The 20,967-nt window shown below is 40.0% G+C and overlaps 1 protein-coding gene and 1 long non-coding RNA gene across 4 annotated transcripts in view; one reads left to right on the top strand and one right to left on the bottom strand.

Moving 5' to 3' along the window:
* The window catches only part of LOC145357006 (uncharacterized), a 49,367-nt gene that overhangs the window by 9,785 nt on the left and 18,615 nt on the right, over window positions 1–20,967 (bottom strand). Inside the window, exons 2-3 of one of the 2 annotated variants that reach the window (XR_013889230.1) lie at window positions 20,156–20,227; window positions 2,887–2,981 (exon numbers count right to left, since the gene is read on the bottom strand). This is a non-coding gene — a long non-coding RNA (uncharacterized LOC145357006). Of the gene's footprint in view, window positions 1–2,886; window positions 3,405–20,155; window positions 20,228–20,967 lie in introns of those variants that run through there. The other variant, XR_013889231.1, reaches the window with a different exon arrangement.
* Window positions 1–20,967, top strand: part of LOC145357005 (mitogen-activated protein kinase 13-like) — a 66,965-nt gene that overhangs the window by 39,874 nt on the left and 6,124 nt on the right. For both annotated transcript variants that reach the window (XM_080210048.1, XM_080210047.1), the window contains 5 exons: window positions 5,116–5,163; window positions 5,427–5,541; window positions 8,901–8,972; window positions 10,574–10,653; window positions 12,103–12,181. In XM_080210048.1, the coding sequence (XP_080066174.1) occupies window positions 5,116–5,163; window positions 5,427–5,541; window positions 8,901–8,972; window positions 10,574–10,653; window positions 12,103–12,181 (394 nt within the window). The remainder of the gene's footprint in view (window positions 1–5,115; window positions 5,164–5,426; window positions 5,542–8,900; window positions 8,973–10,573; window positions 10,654–12,102; window positions 12,182–20,967) is intronic.

The following is a 20,967-nucleotide window of genomic DNA, read 5'->3' as shown; positions in this document are numbered from 1 at the left end:
TGCACGTTACTCAAAGCTTAAGACACAGATTTGATCCTACTGTATCCTTGTTGAGCCAGAAGTCCAAGGTGGGCACAGGGGGTTATTGCATTGCTTCCAGTCCTGTGTCAAAATCAAATCCTTCAGGCTTAATATCCTTTAGTAGCATAAAAAAGGGTCCAAATATAGTCTAAGAGTTTGATCCTTTACTCTTAATTCTGGATCTCCCAGATAAAAACAGTGATGCTGATGGAAGAGGCTGTACAGTATCCTAACATTTGCACATGGAAAACTACCCTTTGCTCATGGATTAGCAATAAAGTCTCCTTCAAATCAGAATTGGCATAAAATTATTGTGAAATGTATTCCAGTGGAATTCTTGACTTGGATGCTCTGAGCCATATCAGATATGTTCTCGAAGGTATGGGCACTTATCTCAAATATTTAGGTTCCACATTGTCTGACTTAGTCCTACAAGGTTTTCCATAAGTTGTGTAGCTCTGTCTATTATTCTATAAGGGTATGCTCCACTGTACCATATACTCGTGGCTTTACCTTGATATCCCCCCTTCTCTGAAATATCCTTTCATTGTTTATATGGTGGGAAGCATCAGCTACACTGAATAATCTGAAACAACTATGTTGGTGTTTTCCTGTCTATATATGTGGAAAAATGATTTAGCTATACTGTACCAGTTTTGAGAGTTTGTGGCATTATTTGTAAAAATGGGAAAAATCTTTAATTAAAAATATATTTAAAACTGATGAAGTAAAACACAATCTAACTAAAAATTTTATTTGCTTTGCTTCGGTATAATTTTATTTTAGCTTTTAGTTCAAGCTTACATGACCCATTGTGTGTTCTGTCAGTTGAAATCTGGAATGTATAGTGATATCCACTACAACTGCTGTAGCATGACCCTAGAGAACTAGATGTAACATTGAATAACAGTTGTAACTAGACAGTCTGTGTTCAATGACTATTGGTTTGACTCTGGCATTATGGGTGGCACGGTAGCACAGTGGTTAGCACTGCAGCTTCACAGCTCCAGGGACCTGGGTTTGATTCCTGGCTCGGGTCACTGGGTGGAGTTTGCATATTCTCATTGTGTCAGCATGGGTTTTTTCCGGGTGCTCCGGTTTCCTCCCACAGTCCAAAGATGTGTGGGTTAGGTTGATTGGCCATGCTAAAATTGCCCCTTAGTGTACTCGGATGCTTAGGTTACAGGGATTAGCAGGTAAAATATGTAGGGATATGGGGGTAGGGTTTGGGTGGGATTGTGGTTGGTGCAGACTCGATGGGCCGAAGGGCTTCTTTCTGCACTGTATCATTATGAAGATTTTTTGATTACACCACTTAATTTCATTAGAGCAGTAGGGAAAATGGGGTGGGAAGTTCACTGACAAATTCCTGTCACTATACACACCTTTTGAGATTATCTTTCCACTCTCATCTTCCAAGCAGGAATCTTGGCCAGCTACTCTTTAGCTATCCTGCTATGTTTCAATTCCTGTGAGGGAAGATGCTTAAGAAACCACTCAATGTTCTTGCCTTATAGTCTGAAATATTGCAACCTTTCATTGGAACAGAGGGGATGAGTTACTGACTATGCAGTATCTTTAATATTACCAAAGAGAATGAAAGAGGCAGAGGCTTTTGCCATTGGCTTGCTCACCTGTGCAATCTTTCGAAATATTTTTCACATATTTGTGGGGCATGTGCCCTCTTTAACTCATTTCCAATAAGGGCTACAACAATGGTTCCACTGTTGCACCCACTAGATTTTCCAGGTGACTCTTACTAAAGAGCTTGTTTGTTGTTTTTTAACAGCTTCATAGGGGATGATGATTACATTTAACACGTAAACCAACCTACTCAAAAGGACAGTAATATACTTTGGCTACCTGATTACTGCTAGCTATGAAGCTAGTTCATTTCCTAAGTAAGTAGTCTCACAACATCAGGTTAAAATCCAACAGGTTTATTTAGTAGCAGAAATAAATCAGGTGAGATGAAGGAGCAGCACTCCGAAAGCTCATGCTACCAAATAAACTTGTTAGATTTTAAGCTGCCGTTGTGAAACTACCTACTGTGCCTACCCCAGTCCAACGCCGGCAACTCCTCATCATTTTCGAAGGTCACACGCCATGGTTGAACAACTAACCCTTTTATTGTTACTCAGCCGCACATAAGGTCTGAACACACTTCAGAGGATTAAGCAGTTTTAATCATTAATAGAGTTGCTTTTAAAAGCAGGAATATATAGGAAGAGCTGAATCAGTTCAAATACAGCAATTAGATTTCTTAGCGACCAAAGAAATATTTTTTCTGTTATTCTTTTAAGTTTAAAGACTTGTTTAGATATAGCATATAGAGTAAAATTGGACAGGGAGTATCTTGTCAAACCTGCTGATTTACTCTATCTCATTGTAGCAATGTGACACAAACCCAATCTCAGAAGAACACCCTTAATGCATCACTGTGATGTTATTTATTCTCTATTATATCTATTCAGGCATTCCTGAGATGTTGGCAAAGCTGTTTTTACAATATCCAAACATTTCTATTGTCCTTGCCAATTCTCAACATACAAGACCTTGCCATGTGCCAGTCTTAGCAATCCCGTTCACCTACACAAGACTTATGTATTGAAATTCACCAGCACACTTCTGCCAAAAGTATTTGTTAGTTATACTACCTGACGTATATTTTTCAGAAACACTTATTTGCTTTCTGCATCTTCTAATTATCTTCCCAGCCTAAGGCAATGGATTTCAGTCTCCATCAAATGACTGGCTTGTTTAAACAGAGGAGTTTCTAATGCTCTGGTAAATATGGTTTAAGGTGATTGAAAATGAAATCATATATTTCCCCACTTTATTATGAAATATTAAAAAGTTACTCACCAATTTTGAGATTTAGCCCAATTCTTTCCATATAACGTCTCTGTCTTCAATGAGTTGATAGAGGGGGAATATTTGGAACAATATTTGCACATCACCTTCAAATTAATGATATAGATGACATGTTTTGATAAAATACTTGTTTATCATTGTACTAGTCTCTAAAACAAAACAGGTTCATTTTAAGGAAATCAAGATGACCTGATTCAAGCAATGCTGACTTGAATCCTAAAAAGATGAAAATGTGAGGAGGAAAGAAGGACTGAAAGGTCCACAATTCTAAAGCTCCAGAAATGAATAATGCCTTAGTTCAACAAACTGAGATATATATTAATGCATTTGGAACACAGAACAAGCATGCGAGGAATGTTCTGAACACCAGCGACAGTAGAGAGATAAAAGAGCAAAAATATAGAGAGGAAGGTTTGCAGGGTAAGGGTGATGGAAAGACAGGAAAGGCTGTGGCAGCAAGAGAATGAGAAACTGATGAGGTTTGCCAAGGCATTTGGTTAAAGAGAATGCTTACCTAAGCAAGTAATTTATACTGTTATTTAATCTTTCATAGTGTATGACTGGTATGTGGAGCAATGCTTTAACACACCCTTTTTTTAAAAAAAGATTGACTCTGCACTTCCTTGCTAGTGTTTTGAACGACCAAGGCTGTTTCTAGTAGCAACAGTGATTGTTGTGTTTGTTAAAGCATAAAAGCAGAATCAGCAGCTTGTGCATTGATGAGTACAAAACCTTAATAATCTGGACGCGTTTATCAGATTACATAATTACAATATATCCTGTCTTTTATTTGCTTGTGATCAAGGACACGTACAATAGCGAAACCATAAGAACAAAAAATTTGCTGAAGGTATTTTCTTTTGAAAACAAGTTACTTCTCACATGTTGAAAATTACCACCTACAATGATAGGGAGAGTTAATAAAGATAACAACATGATTTTGGTGGCAACAGTTAAAAGATTGAGGGGCTGAATTTTGTGTGGCCCCCTGCACTACACCAAGGGGTAGTGCCAGAGTACAGCCTGGGCATGCCCATTTCTCCCCGGGGATTATACTGACCTATACGCCCCTGGCAGGGTCTCTTCGCCTGGTTCATGTTTTGCAAAAGCAGTTGTAAATCTCACAAACATGACATCATGCTGGTGAGAGGGGAATTCCAAATATTTTGGGGGGGGGGGGGAGTTTTGGGGCATGCATTCTGGCAGGAAATCCCTAATCTCTTTTAATTATATTACAATTTATTGAAATTAGGTTCCTGACCTTCCTGTGTGGAGAAACTTGTTATGTGACTGGCAGGGGGAGGTGGGGGGAGGTGGAGGTTTGTGAGACTTTGTGCCCAAATTATAATTTGCGGGTACAAAATTGTGGCAAATGAAACCAAATGTAATGTCAGTTTGAAATGATCAAATTTTCAACAAAGTCCCCTTCAATCAATCTTCTGAGCATAATTAAATGGACTTCCAGTAGCAAGGGTATCCTCTTGTGATCCCTTGGTTTTTAACTCAACAGTTGTTATTTCCTCCAATAGGGGTCAGTCCTTACCAGCTCTCTGCTTGATGATGAACCCAAAGCAGACCTTTTCTTCTGCTGACTCATCTGATGAAGGAGCAGCACTCCGAAAGCTTGTGACACCAAATAAACCTGTTGGACTTTAACCTGGTGTTGTGAGACTTCTTACTGTGCTTATAATAAACAGGTCACAAGAGTTTGTACCCACATGGATTCAGTGTGAGGTCACCTGGACATGTCTTTGGAGCAGATACTGGTCCCAACCCCTCTCCAAACTATTCCATTTCACCTTGCGTAAAGGAAGACAATTTAAAACATAACCTTCTTATTAAGTCCAGCATTTGTAACAAAATGTTCATAGCAGATAGCACCTACAGCTTTTGACATCCATCTTAAAAACCAGACCTGGTTTAAATGGCGAAGGCAATTGCAGTAGCGTTCACATTGTTGATTCAGATCCAAGAGTGCTAAACATGGGAAAGGATTCATATCACTCTTTTGTTTTTCATATATTCCTAGAATTATTTGATAGTTAATTGACACCAATTACCTTCTGAGGAAATAAAACACAAGGAAAAATATTGCAATAACCAGACAGCAGCTCACAATTGTGACTCAGTTATTGGTCACTGACCAAATATTATAATTGAAGTATTTATTATTGTACCAAAAGACTTTTATATTTATGTTAAATTTTATTTTGCTTTTAGGATTTGAAACCTGGTAATTTGGCTATAAATAAAGACTGTGGTTTGAAGGTAATTGATTTTCTTTGACCAGTTTTAAATATATTTTATTTTGTCTAATATCTAGATGTTTTAAATGGATTTTTTTCAAATTTGTAACTTCAGATTTCAATTAGTTTAACTGAAAAATGTAATATGATTGTAGACTGATGGTAAGAGTACAGGCCCATTGGTTTCATTTGTACTTATCCTTTTTGTAAAAAAAAACCTTGAATTATCCAGAAAGAAATGTTTCAAATTGGATCTTTTTATTGCATATTTTTCTGACACTGTAGATCATTGACTTTGGTCTTGCTAGACACACGGACTCGGAGATGACAGGTTATGTAGTCACGCGGTGGTACCGTGCACCTGAGGTCATCCTGAACTGGAGGCACTATGCTCAGAGTGGTGAGTCCCTTAGTGTTTAATTGCAAAAAAAAATTTATTCCCCCAGTTCAAAGTAGTTCTGTCATGGCATGCGTGAAGCTTATTTTGTACAGATGTTCAAAACACATAACTAAATAAGATTAAAGCTAAATATGGATAGCGTTGAAAATACACAGCAGGTTAGTCAACCTCTGTAAAGACAAAATATTGCAACTTATATTCAAATAGTACCTTTAATGTATTAAACATCTCAATGTGCTTCACAGGACTGTTACCAAACAAAATTTGATACTGAGCCTCGTAAAGAGATGTTAGGGAATATGAGAAAAAGGTTGATCAAAAAGATATATTCGGAGTAAAATATTAAAGAAAGATAGAGGTAGTATTTTGGGAGGGAGTTCCAATGTTTTGGCAGCTGAAAACACCGATAGTGAAGTGCTTAAAGTCAGGAATTCTCAAGGGGCCAGAATTTAAAAGTCTAAATGTCTCAGAGGATTGTGCGGTTAGAGAGGATTGCAGGGATGGAGAGGAGCAAGATCATAGAGGGATTTGAAAACAAGTCTGAAATTTTCAAATTGAGGCGTTGCTTAACCTGGAGACAATGTTGGTTAGTGAACAGAACGGTCAAAAGCGAACAGGACTTGCTATTAGGTAGGTTTTGAGCAGCAGAGTTTTGTGAAAAATGTAGAATGGCAGCCTGGAGTATACTGGAATACTCACTTGTACGAATAAAAGACTGTGTGTAATAGTTTAGGCGTGAAACCCTTCTGTTTACAGATTTCTAGCATTGGTAAGAATTTGTTATTGTAAGATGATGAGCATTATTGGTGTAACAAAGAAAATTGATTTTTTTTTGTTAAAATACGTACAGTACTCTGTAATGCTATTGAAATTATTTGAAACTGAATTAGCTACTGAGTGCAAACAAGGTTTATTAGCAAAACGTAACTAACTGAGTGAACACAAAGTTAGATTTGTAGGGGAGGTGGGGGTGTGTGGTGTACATCTGACTAACAAAAATGTTTCATGAACCATAAGCCATAAAATTAAGATTCAATGGTTCAGTGATGCACACAGTAAAAAGAAGTGTTATGTTTAAGACGTAATGGTCCTTGAAGGCTTAAAATGCTCAGTTCCTGGTATCCCGTCATTTTTGGCAATGTTGCTAGTTTATAATACAGATGTAATGTCATCTGCCTTCATTTGAAGTGCTGAGTCCCTTAATGTTTAATTGCAAAAAAAGAATTTATTTCCTAGTTCAAAGTAGTTGTGTCATGGCATGAGTGAAGCTTATTTTGTATAGATGTTCAAAACACATAACCAAATAAGATTAAAGCTAAATATGGATAGCGTTGGAAATACACAGCAGGTTAGTCAACCTCTGTAAAGACAAAATATTGCAACTTATAGTCAAATAATACCTTTTAATGTATTAAAAATCTTGAGGCACTTCACAGGACTATTATCAAACAAAATTTGGTACTGAGCCTTGTAAAGAGACGTTAGGGAATATGAGAAAAAGGTTGATCAAGGAGATAAATTTGAAGTAAAATATTAAAGAAAGATAGAGAGGTGGTATTTTGGGAGGGAGTTCCAACGTTTTGGAAGCTGAAAACACCGATGGTGAAGTGCTCAAAGTCAGGAATTCCCAAGGGGCCAAAACTTAAAAGTACAGATATCTCAGAGGATTGTGAGGTTGGAGGGGATTGCACCACTTTTGTTCCCTCTCCTATTTTATCCCATATCCTGTTTGATTCATAAGAACATAAGAAATAGGAGCAGGAGTAGGCCATCTAGCCCCTTGCGCCTGCCCCCCCATTCAATAAGATCATGGCTGATCTGGTGGATCAGTTCCACTTATCCGCCCATACTCCCCATAACCCTTAATTCCCTTATCAATCAGAAATCTGTCTACCCGTGACTTAAACATATTCAACGAGGTAGCCTCCACCACTTCAATGGGCAGAGAATTCCAGAGATTCACTACCCTTTGAGTGAAGAAGTTCCTCTTCAACTCTGTTCTAAACTGCTCCCCCCCTCCTTATTTTGAGGCTGTGCCCTCTAGTTCTGGTTTCCTTTCTAAGTAGAAAGAATCTCTCTACCTCTACCCTATCTAGCCCCTTCATTATCTTAACTCTTGGATAACATTCTTTGCATTCATTAGGGTTTGAGACACTAATATAATGCAGACTTACAGAACCAGTAACAAAAGGCTGCCACGAGTGCTTGTGGCAGATCCAATCCCAAATCATTGATATTCAACTCCATTCTGTTGGATATGGATGCCAATATTTTTAATGTTTATTTATATGGCTGACAGGCAGATAAACAATAAAAGAACATATCTGTGATATGCTGCAGTCCCCTGCAGGGCATCCTGCTGCTTTTTAAAAACAACAACATTTTGAGGTTGGTGGTGAGAATGGCAAGAGAGCATTTAGTTTCCCATCTCAAGTTCCCCTGACAATGTGGTGGTGGGTTGGCTGCTGTGGAATTTATTCAGTAACTCCAGAGGTAACTGGTCCATAAAGGGCACTAATGGTGCTTGGAGCCCTCTATGAATATACAATAAAGGTTCCCTGAGGAAAATCTGCTAATGAAAGAAGATTCACCCCTTAGTGTGGGCACACATCAGAGCTTAGCTGTTGTTGTTTAACTGGGAACCAATGTGTGTCAGTGAGCGGAGGGATGATGGGTGAACAGAGTTTGCTGTGAATTAGGACGTGGGCAGCAAAGCTTTAGAATATCTCATTTACAAAGGGTAGGGACTGGAAGGTCAGCCAGGGATATACTGGAATAGTCAAGTCTATGAACAAAAGAATGTGTTTTAGTTTAGGCATTTAAACTTTTCTGCTTACAGGTTTCTCACATTGATATATTTTGTTTTGTAAAATTATGAGTTTAAAGTTCTGCAATTAAATAAAAAATTGTTATTCTTTATTGTACATATGGTCTTCTGTAGTGTATTAAAAGTATATGACCCAGATCCTCTGAGGAGCAGCAACCATCGTTGGATTGCTGCTCCACACAAAAATTCTCCCGATTTGACACTGTTCTGCATTTCTTCCAGGACCTTCCATGCCTGGCTTTTTCAGAAATGCAGAACGCTGTGTCAGGGGGAATACAGGCCACTCTTTTTATGACACTAGTTGCCGTATGCTAAGTTTCAAGATCCAGTATTAATGTTAATGAATGGAGTGGATAAATGTTTATGGTTAGGATGGTAAGGTGGGTGGCCCAGATTTGTATTAGATTATATATACTTCATTAACTTGGGTTGAAGTATCCGCATGTAACATGTGGTCCAATACATTGTAATATTTGTTTATTTTGTGAGAAATGTCGATAATAACTTTTCCCCTTTTTGTTTTCAATTTCAGTTGATATTTGGTCAATTGGTTGTATTCTTGCTGAAATGATCACGGGCAAAATACTGTTCAAAGGGAAAGACTGTATCCTTTATCCAGCACTGGTGATGTAACTCATGCACCGAGTGTAGGCCATACAGATCTTGAAGATATTTAAATATCTGATCTATGCTGATTTAAGTGATAGATCTACCTTGAAGGTGCAGCAATTTTTGTTATTGCCCCTGGATATGGAAGGAACACATTAGCCAGTATTCCTACAGTAGATTACTGTAAAACGATTGATGCTGAATTGTGTGCATGTCTGATGGGGACAGCTTGGCTTGGCAGTATGATCTCCTGTGGTTAAGTAACCATTCACTCTTTGCTTAAACCCACACATGAAGAGTGACCATTTACTAACACTTACAGCACAACTGGATGTGGTCAAGGATGCGGTCAAGAAGGCATATGGTGTGCTAGCCTTCATTAATCGAGGAATTGAGTTTAGGAGTCGGGAGGTAATGTTGCAACTTTGTCAGACCCCACTTGTGCGCAGTTCTGGTCGCCTCACTACAGGAAGGATGTGGAAGCTATTGAGAGGGTGCAGTGGAGATTTACAAGGATGTTGCCTGGATTGGGAGGCATGCCTTATGAAGATAGGTTGAGGGAGCTAGGTCTCTTCTCCCTGAAGAGACGAAGACTGAGAGGCGACCTGATAGAGGTTTATAAAATGTTGAGAGGTATAGATAGGGTGGACTCTCGGAGGCTATTTCCCAGGGCTGAAATGGTCGCTACGAGAGGACACAGGTTTAAGGTGCTGGGGAGCAGATACAGAGGAGATGTTGGGGTAAGTTTTTCACTCAGAGGGTGGTGAGTGAGTGGAGTCGGCTGCCGTCAGTGGTGGTAGAGGTGAACTCGCTGGGGTCTTTTAAGAGACTTCTGGATGAGTACATGGGATTTAATGGGATTGAGAGTTATAGATAGTTCTATGGCCTGATAAGTATGGATATGATTGGTGCAACTTGTGGGCCGAAGGCCCTGTTTGTGCTGTAGTGTTCTATGTTCTATGTACAACTGTTGGGTTGACGTGAAGAAATTTTGCTTTGTACCAATGCTGCAATTAAAGTGTAAATGCAGCCTGAATCTGAATCAGCATCCAACCAGACACTGGGGCAAAGTGGGGTAAGAATTCCTTGTGGGGGGAAATCTTCCTCTATTTTTCTTCAGAAACGTAGAAACTCGTAGTTGAACAGGAGTCCATGATTTCTGCAGACGGGTGGAATAAATTGGTGCTGTAAACTGCTATCAACTTGAGAATGCAAGACAGTGGGAAACACTGAGAAATATGTCACCATTGACTTTTGGACATGTGAAATGTGTTTTCTGATGCCAATGTTAATTGTTTCCTTTATCTCATTTCTTTACGTTAGAACTTTGATTAATTGTTTTCTGTACGTTTTGTATTTCTTATTTGTTCAAGTGCTTTATTTAATTTGGATGTTTATTTTTTGCAAGAAGTCTTTTAGGCTAATTGGTCCCATTTGTGAATCATTCTCTTTATTGAATTACTATAGTAAATGTGTTGTGTGCCAGGAGTCAGAATATTTTCATTTAATGTGCTTTATTAACAATTATAGACAAATTAAGTATCTGATAAATGGTTGTTTTAAGAGCAGTATTTGATTCTTGACCAAAAGAGCTAGACCTTGATCAGCTAGCACAGATTATGAAGATAACAGGAACGCCTGGTACTGATTTCATTCAAAAATTAGACAGCATGGAGGTAATGTAACATTTCAGTGATTTTACAAAATGTGCATGGCATTCAGTTTGATCTGGTGCATTTAAGTTTTGAAGTGCTTTGTCCCATTATTAATGTATTTTACAAAGTTCTCTTAAATTTTTAAGGGGGACACTATAATAATTATGTACAGTGCTTTAGCATTTGGTTTGAACAGAGCCACTTTTAGGTTAGTCAATGTGCTTTCCTTAAGAATTGCAAGGTTAGCCATTGGGCCTCCCTTCTTCCTCCACCTACCCTCACACCCCCCAAATTCTAAACATCAATCACTATACAAGAACCTGAAGTTTAAGTTAGATTACACTGATATTTTCAGCACAATTCCTTCAAAATTGGCCCAATCATACAAAAGATTAAGGAATTTCAAGGGCAAACCTATGCCCAACACAAATCCAGTTCCCACAATTTTTTACACTGATTTAAAAACATGTTACTGGAAACCTCCATCGTACCTACAAAACTGATCATGCACCAGATTGAATTGATAATTGTGGCAGGTTTCTGCTAATTGCGCCGATTTTCAAGATTTTGAAGAGGCTCTTGAAATTAAGCCATGTTAGGCACAAAGCACAAGCAGACATATTTTAAAAGTTTTGAAGTGTTAACTTCTAATTTACAAAGAAACTGGCTAAAATGCTGTTTACCAATGTAATTAGTAAATGCTTCTGTATAGTTTTTAAAAGGTTTTTACAGTTATTTAAAATTGTGGTATTCGCAACTGGTAAACTAAGCAGTCTGAGTAAAAATGCCTATTTTTGAGATGCACTAATTTTCAGCTGCGTTGATCAAATTGCAGCAGGTTGATACAAAAATCACATTGAATTACTTCTAATGCAATATCTAAAAAGATGCAGTCTGAAATATTGCTTCATTACATTGGCTCATGGCAGATTTTACATTCAGCAAAATGTAAATGAGTTTGAGCAGAAACCTGTGCAAAAGATTTACTTTGCAAAGTCAGAGCAGTTCTGGGGGCGATTTTCTCCAGATCAGTGATTAAGTCCATAAAAAATCTCTTGCTCAGTACTTTCAGATTGATTGAATCAATTTAATTTATACTTAATGCATGTGTCTCCATATGTTCTTAAGTTGTTCTTCTTCATTGCTTCACTAATCTCTAATGTAGTATATCTTCATACCACACTATTCTTCTATTTCTTTCTGTTTTAAATGTTTGAATTATTTTGTATTCACTTTGCTGTTCAGCTAATTTTCAATATTTCTCTTTACACACTCTCCCAAAAGCTGATTTCTTCCTTAGTAACTCTTTTTCTCAATTGTCTTCTCTCAGTCTTTTGACAGTCTGTCAGCTCATTTGTTCCATACATTGGAGTATTCCCCATTAAAATTTCAAGCTGGTTCCAATGTAACATAAAATTAAATAATTTATGGCTTTCTTATAATCTTGAAGATATTTATTTTCATTTTTAGGCTCGAAGTTATATCAGTACCTTACCCTACATTAAGAAAAAAGACTTTACTTCTCTATTTCCTAATGCCAGCCCTTTAGGTAAGTTTTTTTAAAAATTCTTTCACAGGGTATCAGCATCACTGGCTATGCAAACATTTACTGCTCATCCCGAATTGTTATTGGGAAAGAGGTGGTGAATCACCTTCTTGAACAACTGCATATTGTACACGTGTAATGCGGTTAAGAAGGGAGTTCTACAGTTTTGACTCAGTGACAATGAAGGAATGACAATATAGTTCCAAGTCAGAATATTGTGTCTTGCAGGGGAACTCAGAGGCGTTCTCATGTATCTACTGCCCTTTCTTTTGAGATGATTGAGGTTTCAGATTTGGAAGTTGCTGTCAAGGGAGCCTTGATGTGTTGCCGCAGTGCATTTTATAGAACTGCATTGTTGGAGGAGGGAGTGAACATTTAAGGTGATGGAACGATGCCAATCAAGTGGGCTATACTTGTGCTGGATGGTGTCAAGCTTCTTGAGTGTTGTTGGAGATGCACTCATCCAGGCAAGTGGAGAGTTGTTGCTTGCTCTCTCAATTTTGGCACAAGCCTCTAGAGGTTAGTAAGGAATATTTTTGGGGTTTACAAGGCTGGGTTTGCCATTGCCATTACTGGTGCCTAAGTCTGTCTAGTTTCATTTCTTTTTGTAGACTCTGTCTAGGTTTAATGCAACTGAGTGGTTTGCTAGGCTATTTCAGAGGGCATTTAAGTGTCAGTCACATTCCTGCGGGTCTGGAGTCATATTTCAGCTAGACTAGATAAGGGTGGCAGATTTTCTTCACTAAAGGACATTAGTGAACTAGATGGGTTTTTACAACAATTGGCAACGGTTTCATGGTCACTTTTACTGAGACTAGCTTTTTTACTTCCGTATTTTAATAATTGATTTTAAATTCCACTAGCTGTCACGGTGGGATTTGAACTGGTGGATGTTCTGGATTTATAGTCCAGTGACATTATCACTTCGCCACCACGTGCCCCATTACCATAAAGTTCACACATAAATAAATTCAATTCAATTCATAGCATTTACTAAAATATTAGGAGAACAGTTTTTCCCCACTCTGAATAGCCATTTGAATGAATTTCCAATTTTAAACCTTTGGAGTTGTTGAAGTCCACATGGTCAAAACTTGAATAATTTTTTAAAAATACTGCGTTGTGTGATCTACTGGCGGCATAAATTGTTTATTTTAACTTCAGCCTTCAAATTAGAAAATGAGAATTCTCATCTGTGGCTTAGTTACTGCACTTATGACATGTAAATTGTTGAGGCAATGATTACGTGTAAAATAAAACTATGCTATGGGATCCCATGACACTTTGAGCAGCTACTGAAGTGTTTAAGTGAATTTCCATCTTGCTTACAAACCATATTGATACACAACAGGTTATCCAAAGGTACAAAGGCCTGTGAAAATATTGGCCTGATTAACCAGTCTCTGGATAGTTGGAGAATGGAGGAACCCAGAGATACACACAGCACCCATCAGAATTCTTGATGTAAGCACATTCTTGGTACTTAGGTGGGAAGTTCAAACTTCTGACTGCCAGTTTTAACCTGCCCAGATTGCTTAGTGTTTGATCAGAACCACGCAGACTTGAGATCTTTGCTGACCCTGGTTTTTACATGCATTTATTTAAGAGTTTGTTATAGCAAGCATAAAACCAGCATAACTCTTCAGTAAATCAGCTAGAGTGTGAAAGCACTTGAGTGCTCACAGCAGTGCTCAACCCCGCTGCCCCCATCCCCACACCTCCACGACCAGTGTTCAACCCCAGTCCCAACACCTACCCACTGACCACCCAACCTGACCCCCCACCTACAGATCACCCTCTGTCTCCCCTTTCTCCCCACCACATGCTCCCAACCATGGCCACCCCTCGACCATCCAACCCTGCATTCTCATCCTTCCACCTCCAGCAACCCAACCTACCCACTTATCTTACTTTTACTCCAGTCAGTGGCTGAGAACTTTAAATTTACCGGTTTATAGCGGCTAGTGCCGTAAAAAGGGCATAGCTTCATTTCCCCTGATAATCCTGCACAGGAAAGAATCCAGGAGTAGCTACACTGCACATTTCTGAGCAAGTCCAGATGGAAGTCCAGGCAAAAAATATGCAGCTCCAGACTAAGGTGAATAAAAAGGAGCAGAGTGGGAGTTGAAAATAATTGCCACCCCATGGAATTTCGGGGCCATTAAGAAATGTTTTTTCATTGTTGCATTGTTGTGAAACATTTTGATTAAAAAATATAAGCTATTTCTGTTTGTATTTTAAAAGTTGAAGTGTTTTGGAATGGCCATTGTTCCAATATTTTGTGTAAGATTACAGGTTTCACAGGTTACCAGATTCACAGGCTTTTAAGTTGGTCCGCCTTGTTGTCCAACGAGGGGCATACACGCGATGGGTCGTACAAGGGCTGATCTTGGATGTTCGAGAATAGCCTAGTACTTCATGTCGTCAGTGTACGCTTAAACTGGACCAGATGCTGGGCAACACGACAGCTCAGTGAATATCACTGTTTGCTGTGCAGACACATGGATTTGGGCCAGTGTCTGTGGGAGTTTGCGCATTCTCCCCATGCTTGCGTGGGTTTTCTCCGGGTGCTCCAGTTTCCTCCCACACTCCAAAGATGTGCTATTAGGCTGATTGGAGGTAATAAATTGTCCCTAAATCAGTTTTCCCTCAATGTGGAATGCCATAAGCATAGATAAGGGTCATGGGTGGAGGGGGGACTGGTAAAGTTAAAATGGCGGTGTGGGCTCGTTGGGCCGAAGGGCCTGTTTCCCGGTTTTTTTTTAGTTCTTTTTATCACAACAGCCTTTCTCCTGGTGTATTTAAGGTTAAAGCTATATGATGCCAGCGATTGGAGATCAGTAGCTATAGTGTCTGAAGCACATTTGATGAATACTGTTGACAGTGACACACACACACACACACACACACACCTCCACTCCGCCAGGGTAGGGCAGTGTACACATAAAAATGCAAAGAAAAATATTCATTGATACATGTGCTTCATTGCCACAGCAGTTTTGTTTGTATTATGAGAGAATGAACTGGCATGGCCATCCAGTCATAAATTTACATTTTTTTTGCAAATTTGCACTCCTCTTCCTCACCAATTGCTTCCCCAGTTATGGTGAGCTGGTTTTATCTGTTTGAATTCCCAGTCTGGGTGTTTTTTCTGTTTTAAACCTTTGGAGTTTCTGCTATAATTAATGCACTTAGTCCATGTTCATCAACAGTGGCATGGCTAACAACCCTATAATAACCTCAGTGAGCCCCGTGAGGTTGGCCTCTTGGAGTATGAGCTCCGTGATTGAGGTAATGGTTGACTACCCAATCAGGGAGTCTGTATACATATTGAAGAGTGTCAGAGCTACTGACACTCTGGATTCTGACTTTGTACCTGAAGCACTCTTAGGAATGGAGATAAGTTTGTAAATAAAGGGAATCTGGTGAAGGGACACTGGCTTCTGAGGAGTTATTTCAAATGCCTGAACCAACCCCAGTGCCCCACCTGACATCCTGGTAAGTCAGAGGTAAAAACAGTGGAGGCAGAAGTGAGCAATGAAAGAACAGTGTGAATAGGATCCACACCAAAAGCAAAGAGGCAGCAAAACAGAAGCTGCAGTTACATAAACTCCACAATGCCTGGTTCAGACTCTGATCATGTCTGGGATAAGCACAGTAAGAAGTCTCATAACATCAGGTTAAAGTCCAACAGGTTTATTTGGTCGCACAAGCCACAAGCTTTCAGAGCCTGCTCCTTCATCAGGTGAATGGGAGTTCTGTTCACAGAGCATATAAAGACACAAACTCAATTTACAAAATAATGGAATGCGAGTCTTTATGGATAATCAAGTCTTTATATGCCCTGTTTGTGAACAGAATTCCCACTCACCTGATGAAGGAGCAGGCTCTGAAAGCTTGTGGCTTGTGCTACCAAATAAACCTGTTGGACTTTAACCTGGTGTTGTAAGACTACTTACTTCCGGCCCAATGCTGGAATCTCCACATCATGTTTGGGGTTACAGATACTCTTCACCAGCATGAGGCTTTTGATCTTAAAATGCTAATAACACCAACTCTGCCCATCTCTATCTTCCACCTCTCCAGGATTGAGGGGGTGGGGGGGATGGTGGGAATGAGAAGTAATGGGGAATGAAAGGGAAAGAACAAAAGGAAGAACTTGTATTTAAATATCACTTCAGATGTCCCAAGAGCTTCACAGTGAATTAAATATTTCTTGAAGTTATACTATAAGGAAAGAAACAGCAGTTAATTTGTAAGGTCCCATGAATAGTTGTGAGATTAATGATCCTATCATCAGTTTTGGTGATGATGGTAGTTTATGGTGAGGACACCAAGAGAACTCATCTGGTCTCCTTCAAACAGTTTCATGAGATCTTTTACATCTACTTGATGTAGATGTAAAATAGATCTATAGATCTATTTTATAGATGGGACCTTGGTTTAGCTGAAAGATGGCCCATCGAAAGATTAAGTGCTCCTTCAGTACAACATGGAAGTAGTAGTCTATCTGGAATATAGCTTAATTCACAAGCTTCTTGCAGAGGTGAGAATGCCACCACTGAGCCATGGCTGAGAGGAAAGAAACAGTAAAGTGAACCTCAGGTCAATAAAAGGATGAACAGTTCAAGTAAAGTAAGAAAGAGAAGTTCAGTTAGAGAAATAAAGTTCAAACAGACAGTGAGGGAAGTTTAGACAGAGACAGAGAGAGAAAAAGGGAGGGACATAGCCCAGATTTTAATTCTGGACCACTTTTCAGTGGGTAAGTTTTGGTTTGAGTGTAAAGTGCATCCTTGCAGCCAAAAATAAATCCAGGTTATTTTACTTCCTGGGCCTCATTGTAACCTCACTGCAACCTTTCCATTGAAATGCCTAACCCAACCAGAAACCTGACCACTCTGGATGAAATTTCTGTCTGATCAGCCAAAATATAGGAATTAGGAGCAGAAGTAGGCAGTTCAGCCCTTCACGCCTGCTCTGTCATTCAATCAGATCACGGCTAACCTCAAATGCACCTTCGTACCTGTTCCCCATATCCCTTTAACACTTTTTTCAAAAAATCAGAAATATAACTATCTCCTTCTTGAAACTATTAATGATTCAGACTCCACCGTGCTATGGAGCAGCAAGTTTCATTAATTCACCACCCTCGATGAGAAGTAATTCCTCCTCATCTCAGTTTTAAATCTACCGTCTCTCAACCTATACCTGTAACCTCTTGTTCTAGATTGCCCCACAAAGGGAAACGTTTGGTCTATGCTTACTTTGTCAATCCCTATCGTATTTTAAGGTCCCCTCTCATCCTTCTAAATTCTAGCGAATATAAACCCAAACTGTTTAATCTCTCCTCATACACCAACCCTTTAATCTCTGGAATCAACCTGGTGAACTTTGCTAGGGGCGGCTTGGTGGCACAGTAGTTAGCACTGTTTCTCACAATGCCAAGGACCCAGCTTCAATTCCAGACTCAGGTCATTGTCTGTGTGGAGATTGCACATCTCCCCATCTCTGTGTGGGTTTCCCCTGGGTGCACGGATTTCCTCCCACATTCCAAAGATGTGCAGGTTAGGTTGATTGGACATGCTAATTTGTTCCTTAGTGCCAGAGGGATTAGCAGGGTAAATACGTGGGGCTATGGGAATAGGGCCTGGGTGGGATTGTGGTCAGTGTAGACTCGATGGGCCTATGGCCTCCTTCTGCACTGTAGGGATTCTATGAAGCTCCTCTGAACTGCCTCCAATCCATCACACCTTGCCTCAAATAAGACCAAATGTGGACCTATTTAAAGCAAAGTTACATTTTTTTCTAGCTTTGTTCGCTTCCAGGACATAGAAGAAAAATGATTTGAGAAATAAATCACATTTTTTTCCGTCATCTGATGTAAGGTCTCACTATCAGTGCTCATGCCAAACACACTCGCCTTTTCTTTGCTTACAATCTTTGCTAAGTTCATAGAATCATAGAATCCCTATTGTGCAAAAGGAGGCCATTTAGCCCATCGAGTCTGCACCGACAACAATCCCACCCAGGCCCTATTCCCGGAACTCCACATATTTACCGTTAATCCCCCATGACACGAAGCTCTATTTAGCATGGCCGATCAACTTGCAAATCTTGGACTGTGGGAGGAAACTGAAGGAACCCAATGTAGACACGGGGAGAATGTGCAAACTCCACATAGACAATGACTCAAGGCTAGAACTGAATCCAGGACCCTGGCGCTGTGAGGCATCTCTTCCTCATTTCACTTCTCTGACAATTACCTTTTTTGGGATGACTATTTTGTTTCCCTTTGTCCAAGGATGTTAAGTGGTGCATTACATAATATAGCATTTAGGAGGCAGAAAGTGTGGGGTTCTTTTGGGAGTGTGGCAGTCTCAAACAGGTCCCCCAACCTGTTACAACTGTAAACCATCACATGCAGCTGGCCTGTTATGCCCTGTAAAATAATGACACCATGCAGTATTGCAAAATCCTAAGTCCATACGACAGTAAAGTTGGTGGGATCATGATTTAAAGATGCATTAGTGGTGAAAATGGGCAGAAGGAGAGATGTCATGATCCAACAGCCAGCTTGGAGACCCTCAAAGACAACTCTCAGAAGGCAGTGGAAGCTGGTGACTAGGAGGGTCAATTCCCAAAGTCTGCACCCAATGGCCTGGCTGCAGTGCAACAAGAAATCTAATGACCTCACGCAGGTGTTCAAGGTCAGTGAATGCATCTTCACATGACATGCCTAGTACACCATCAACCTCTTGTTGCTCAATGCACAAATACTACACCAGGAATGTGGGCAACAGTGGTAATGCCTCTGGATCAGAAATGTGACAGGGAGATGAAGAAGTGGCTGGGGAGCTAGCAAAATTCATACTGTATCCCTTTCCCAAGTTAGAGTCTGAAGCCTCCATGCTCTTTAACAGTGACAGGAGACTACCTGAAGGCCAGCCAGTGCATACAGCAGTTCAAGGTGCATGGCCACTGAGTGCTGTCTTGTATTCCGTGGCATTTCTTGGGCATCTAAAAACAGGAACTCGAAATGAGAGTTGGTTTGAAGGAAAGGGGCTGGATCAGATAGAAGTGGTCCACAATGCTCTCATCACTCATCTACCAGTCCTGACTCACAACTGACACCTAGATACTCCACCTCACCATCACAACCCTACCAATGCTGCTGTTCCCATCCCTCATGCATTGACATACCTCCAGGTATTCAGCTGTGAAAAGCAGAAAGCCATAATGCAGTGCTACATAGTTATTGACATTTCCCCCTGTCTTTTGCAGGACAAGGTGGCACACAGTAAAAGGGACCAGAGAGAAACTGGTGGGAGATAAGGATGCTTGCATTTTCTGAGCCCTACAGAGGAGATGGCTGCCAGCATCAGGGGACAGCGGCAACGGAGGCCATAATTTCCATCATCACTGAGAACAATGAGGATGCCTTCTACCCTTTCCCAGGTCCCAGTGCACACTCATCCTAACATGATGAGCAACTTGTCAATGGTGATTAATGAGGATCTCTTCCATCTGATCCACTCCCCCACCCCACGCCAACCCTCACTTTCTGAGTTCCTGCTTTCAGACACTCAGGAATTGCCATGGAATACAGAAAAGTGCTCCGTGAGCATGCACCCTTGACTACTGACTGCACTGGTTCGCCTGCCAGGTGGTCTCCTGTCGCTATCAAGGAGTATGGTGACTTTAGGCTCCAACTTGTGAAAAAGGATGCAGTATGATGCTTGTTAGCTCCCCAGCCACTACTCAACCCCCCTAACATGCTCCTGATTCAAAGGCAGGACTGCTGTTGCCCCCATTCGTGTTGTAACATTTGTATGGACAGATCATCTATGCCCCCTGCCAACCCTGTGAGTTTGTGGCAGCATTCTCTGGCATATGAAGGAATTTACTATAACACCTGCAAAAACAAACCAGAATACTTTTAAACACTGCAATAAAATAATTTCCAAAAATCTAACTTACCTGCAGTCGGGGTGCTTTTTCTTTAATAATGCTTTCGAGGGTACAATTCATTGTGTTTAGGTGCTTGCAGTCCTATAGAAGAAGTAACATTGGTTGGTAAAACTACAAAGCTCTGACAGAGCTATCGTTGCTTAAAATTTGGTTGCGATGATAATGGGTCTTGTTTGTTTCTGTCCCACTTGATTTTTCAAATAGTTGACTGATGTTGAAAACAGAACACTCTGAAGCAACCACTGGCACATCAACTCACATAAAGCAATATCCTCTTTGAGCAGTGGATATGAGAATTTACAATTTTCTTGTAGATGCTTTCAAAGACTTATGCAATTTAAGATCAAAAAAGAAATAGGTTTTTCATTAATCTGCTGGTAATTCATCTATGGTATCAAACTGCCTGATGTGATTCAGACCTGTGTTTCAATTATCCTTGTAACTGTGACCTCGGGCAGCTCCATAGCACATTCCTGACATTCCAAACAGTCCACTACCACAACTGCAGAGGAATTGTTTTTATAGAATTATCAAGCTTTACTGAATTTAGTCTGTTACTTGTATTCATTTTTTTGACAAGTTTCTAAAAAATTTGTTTGAATGCAAAATTTAGCTATTTATATTTTTCACCTCCAGCTGAAAAGAATGAAGCAATTGCAGAGTGAGGACTTGAATTTCAGGTCGAATGGAAGCTCTGAATTAGTGAGTAACTTAGTGAGTGCTTGCTCTGGTATGTGCTCCTCTGCATCAAGAGCAGAAGAATATTTGACATGTGTGCCAGAGTTTGCAGCTCTCATCTTACTGTTTGAAAGAGCTGCATC

Source organism: Carcharhinus amblyrhynchos, chromosome 22 (assembly GCF_965287045.1).
Source record: "Carcharhinus amblyrhynchos chromosome 22, sCarAmb.v2.hapA, whole genome shotgun sequence".
NCBI classification, from domain to species: Eukaryota; Metazoa; Chordata; class Chondrichthyes; order Carcharhiniformes; family Carcharhinidae; genus Carcharhinus; species Carcharhinus amblyrhynchos.
Note: the sequence above shows the minus strand (reverse complement) of the source record. Positions and strands in the feature narration are given on the sequence as shown.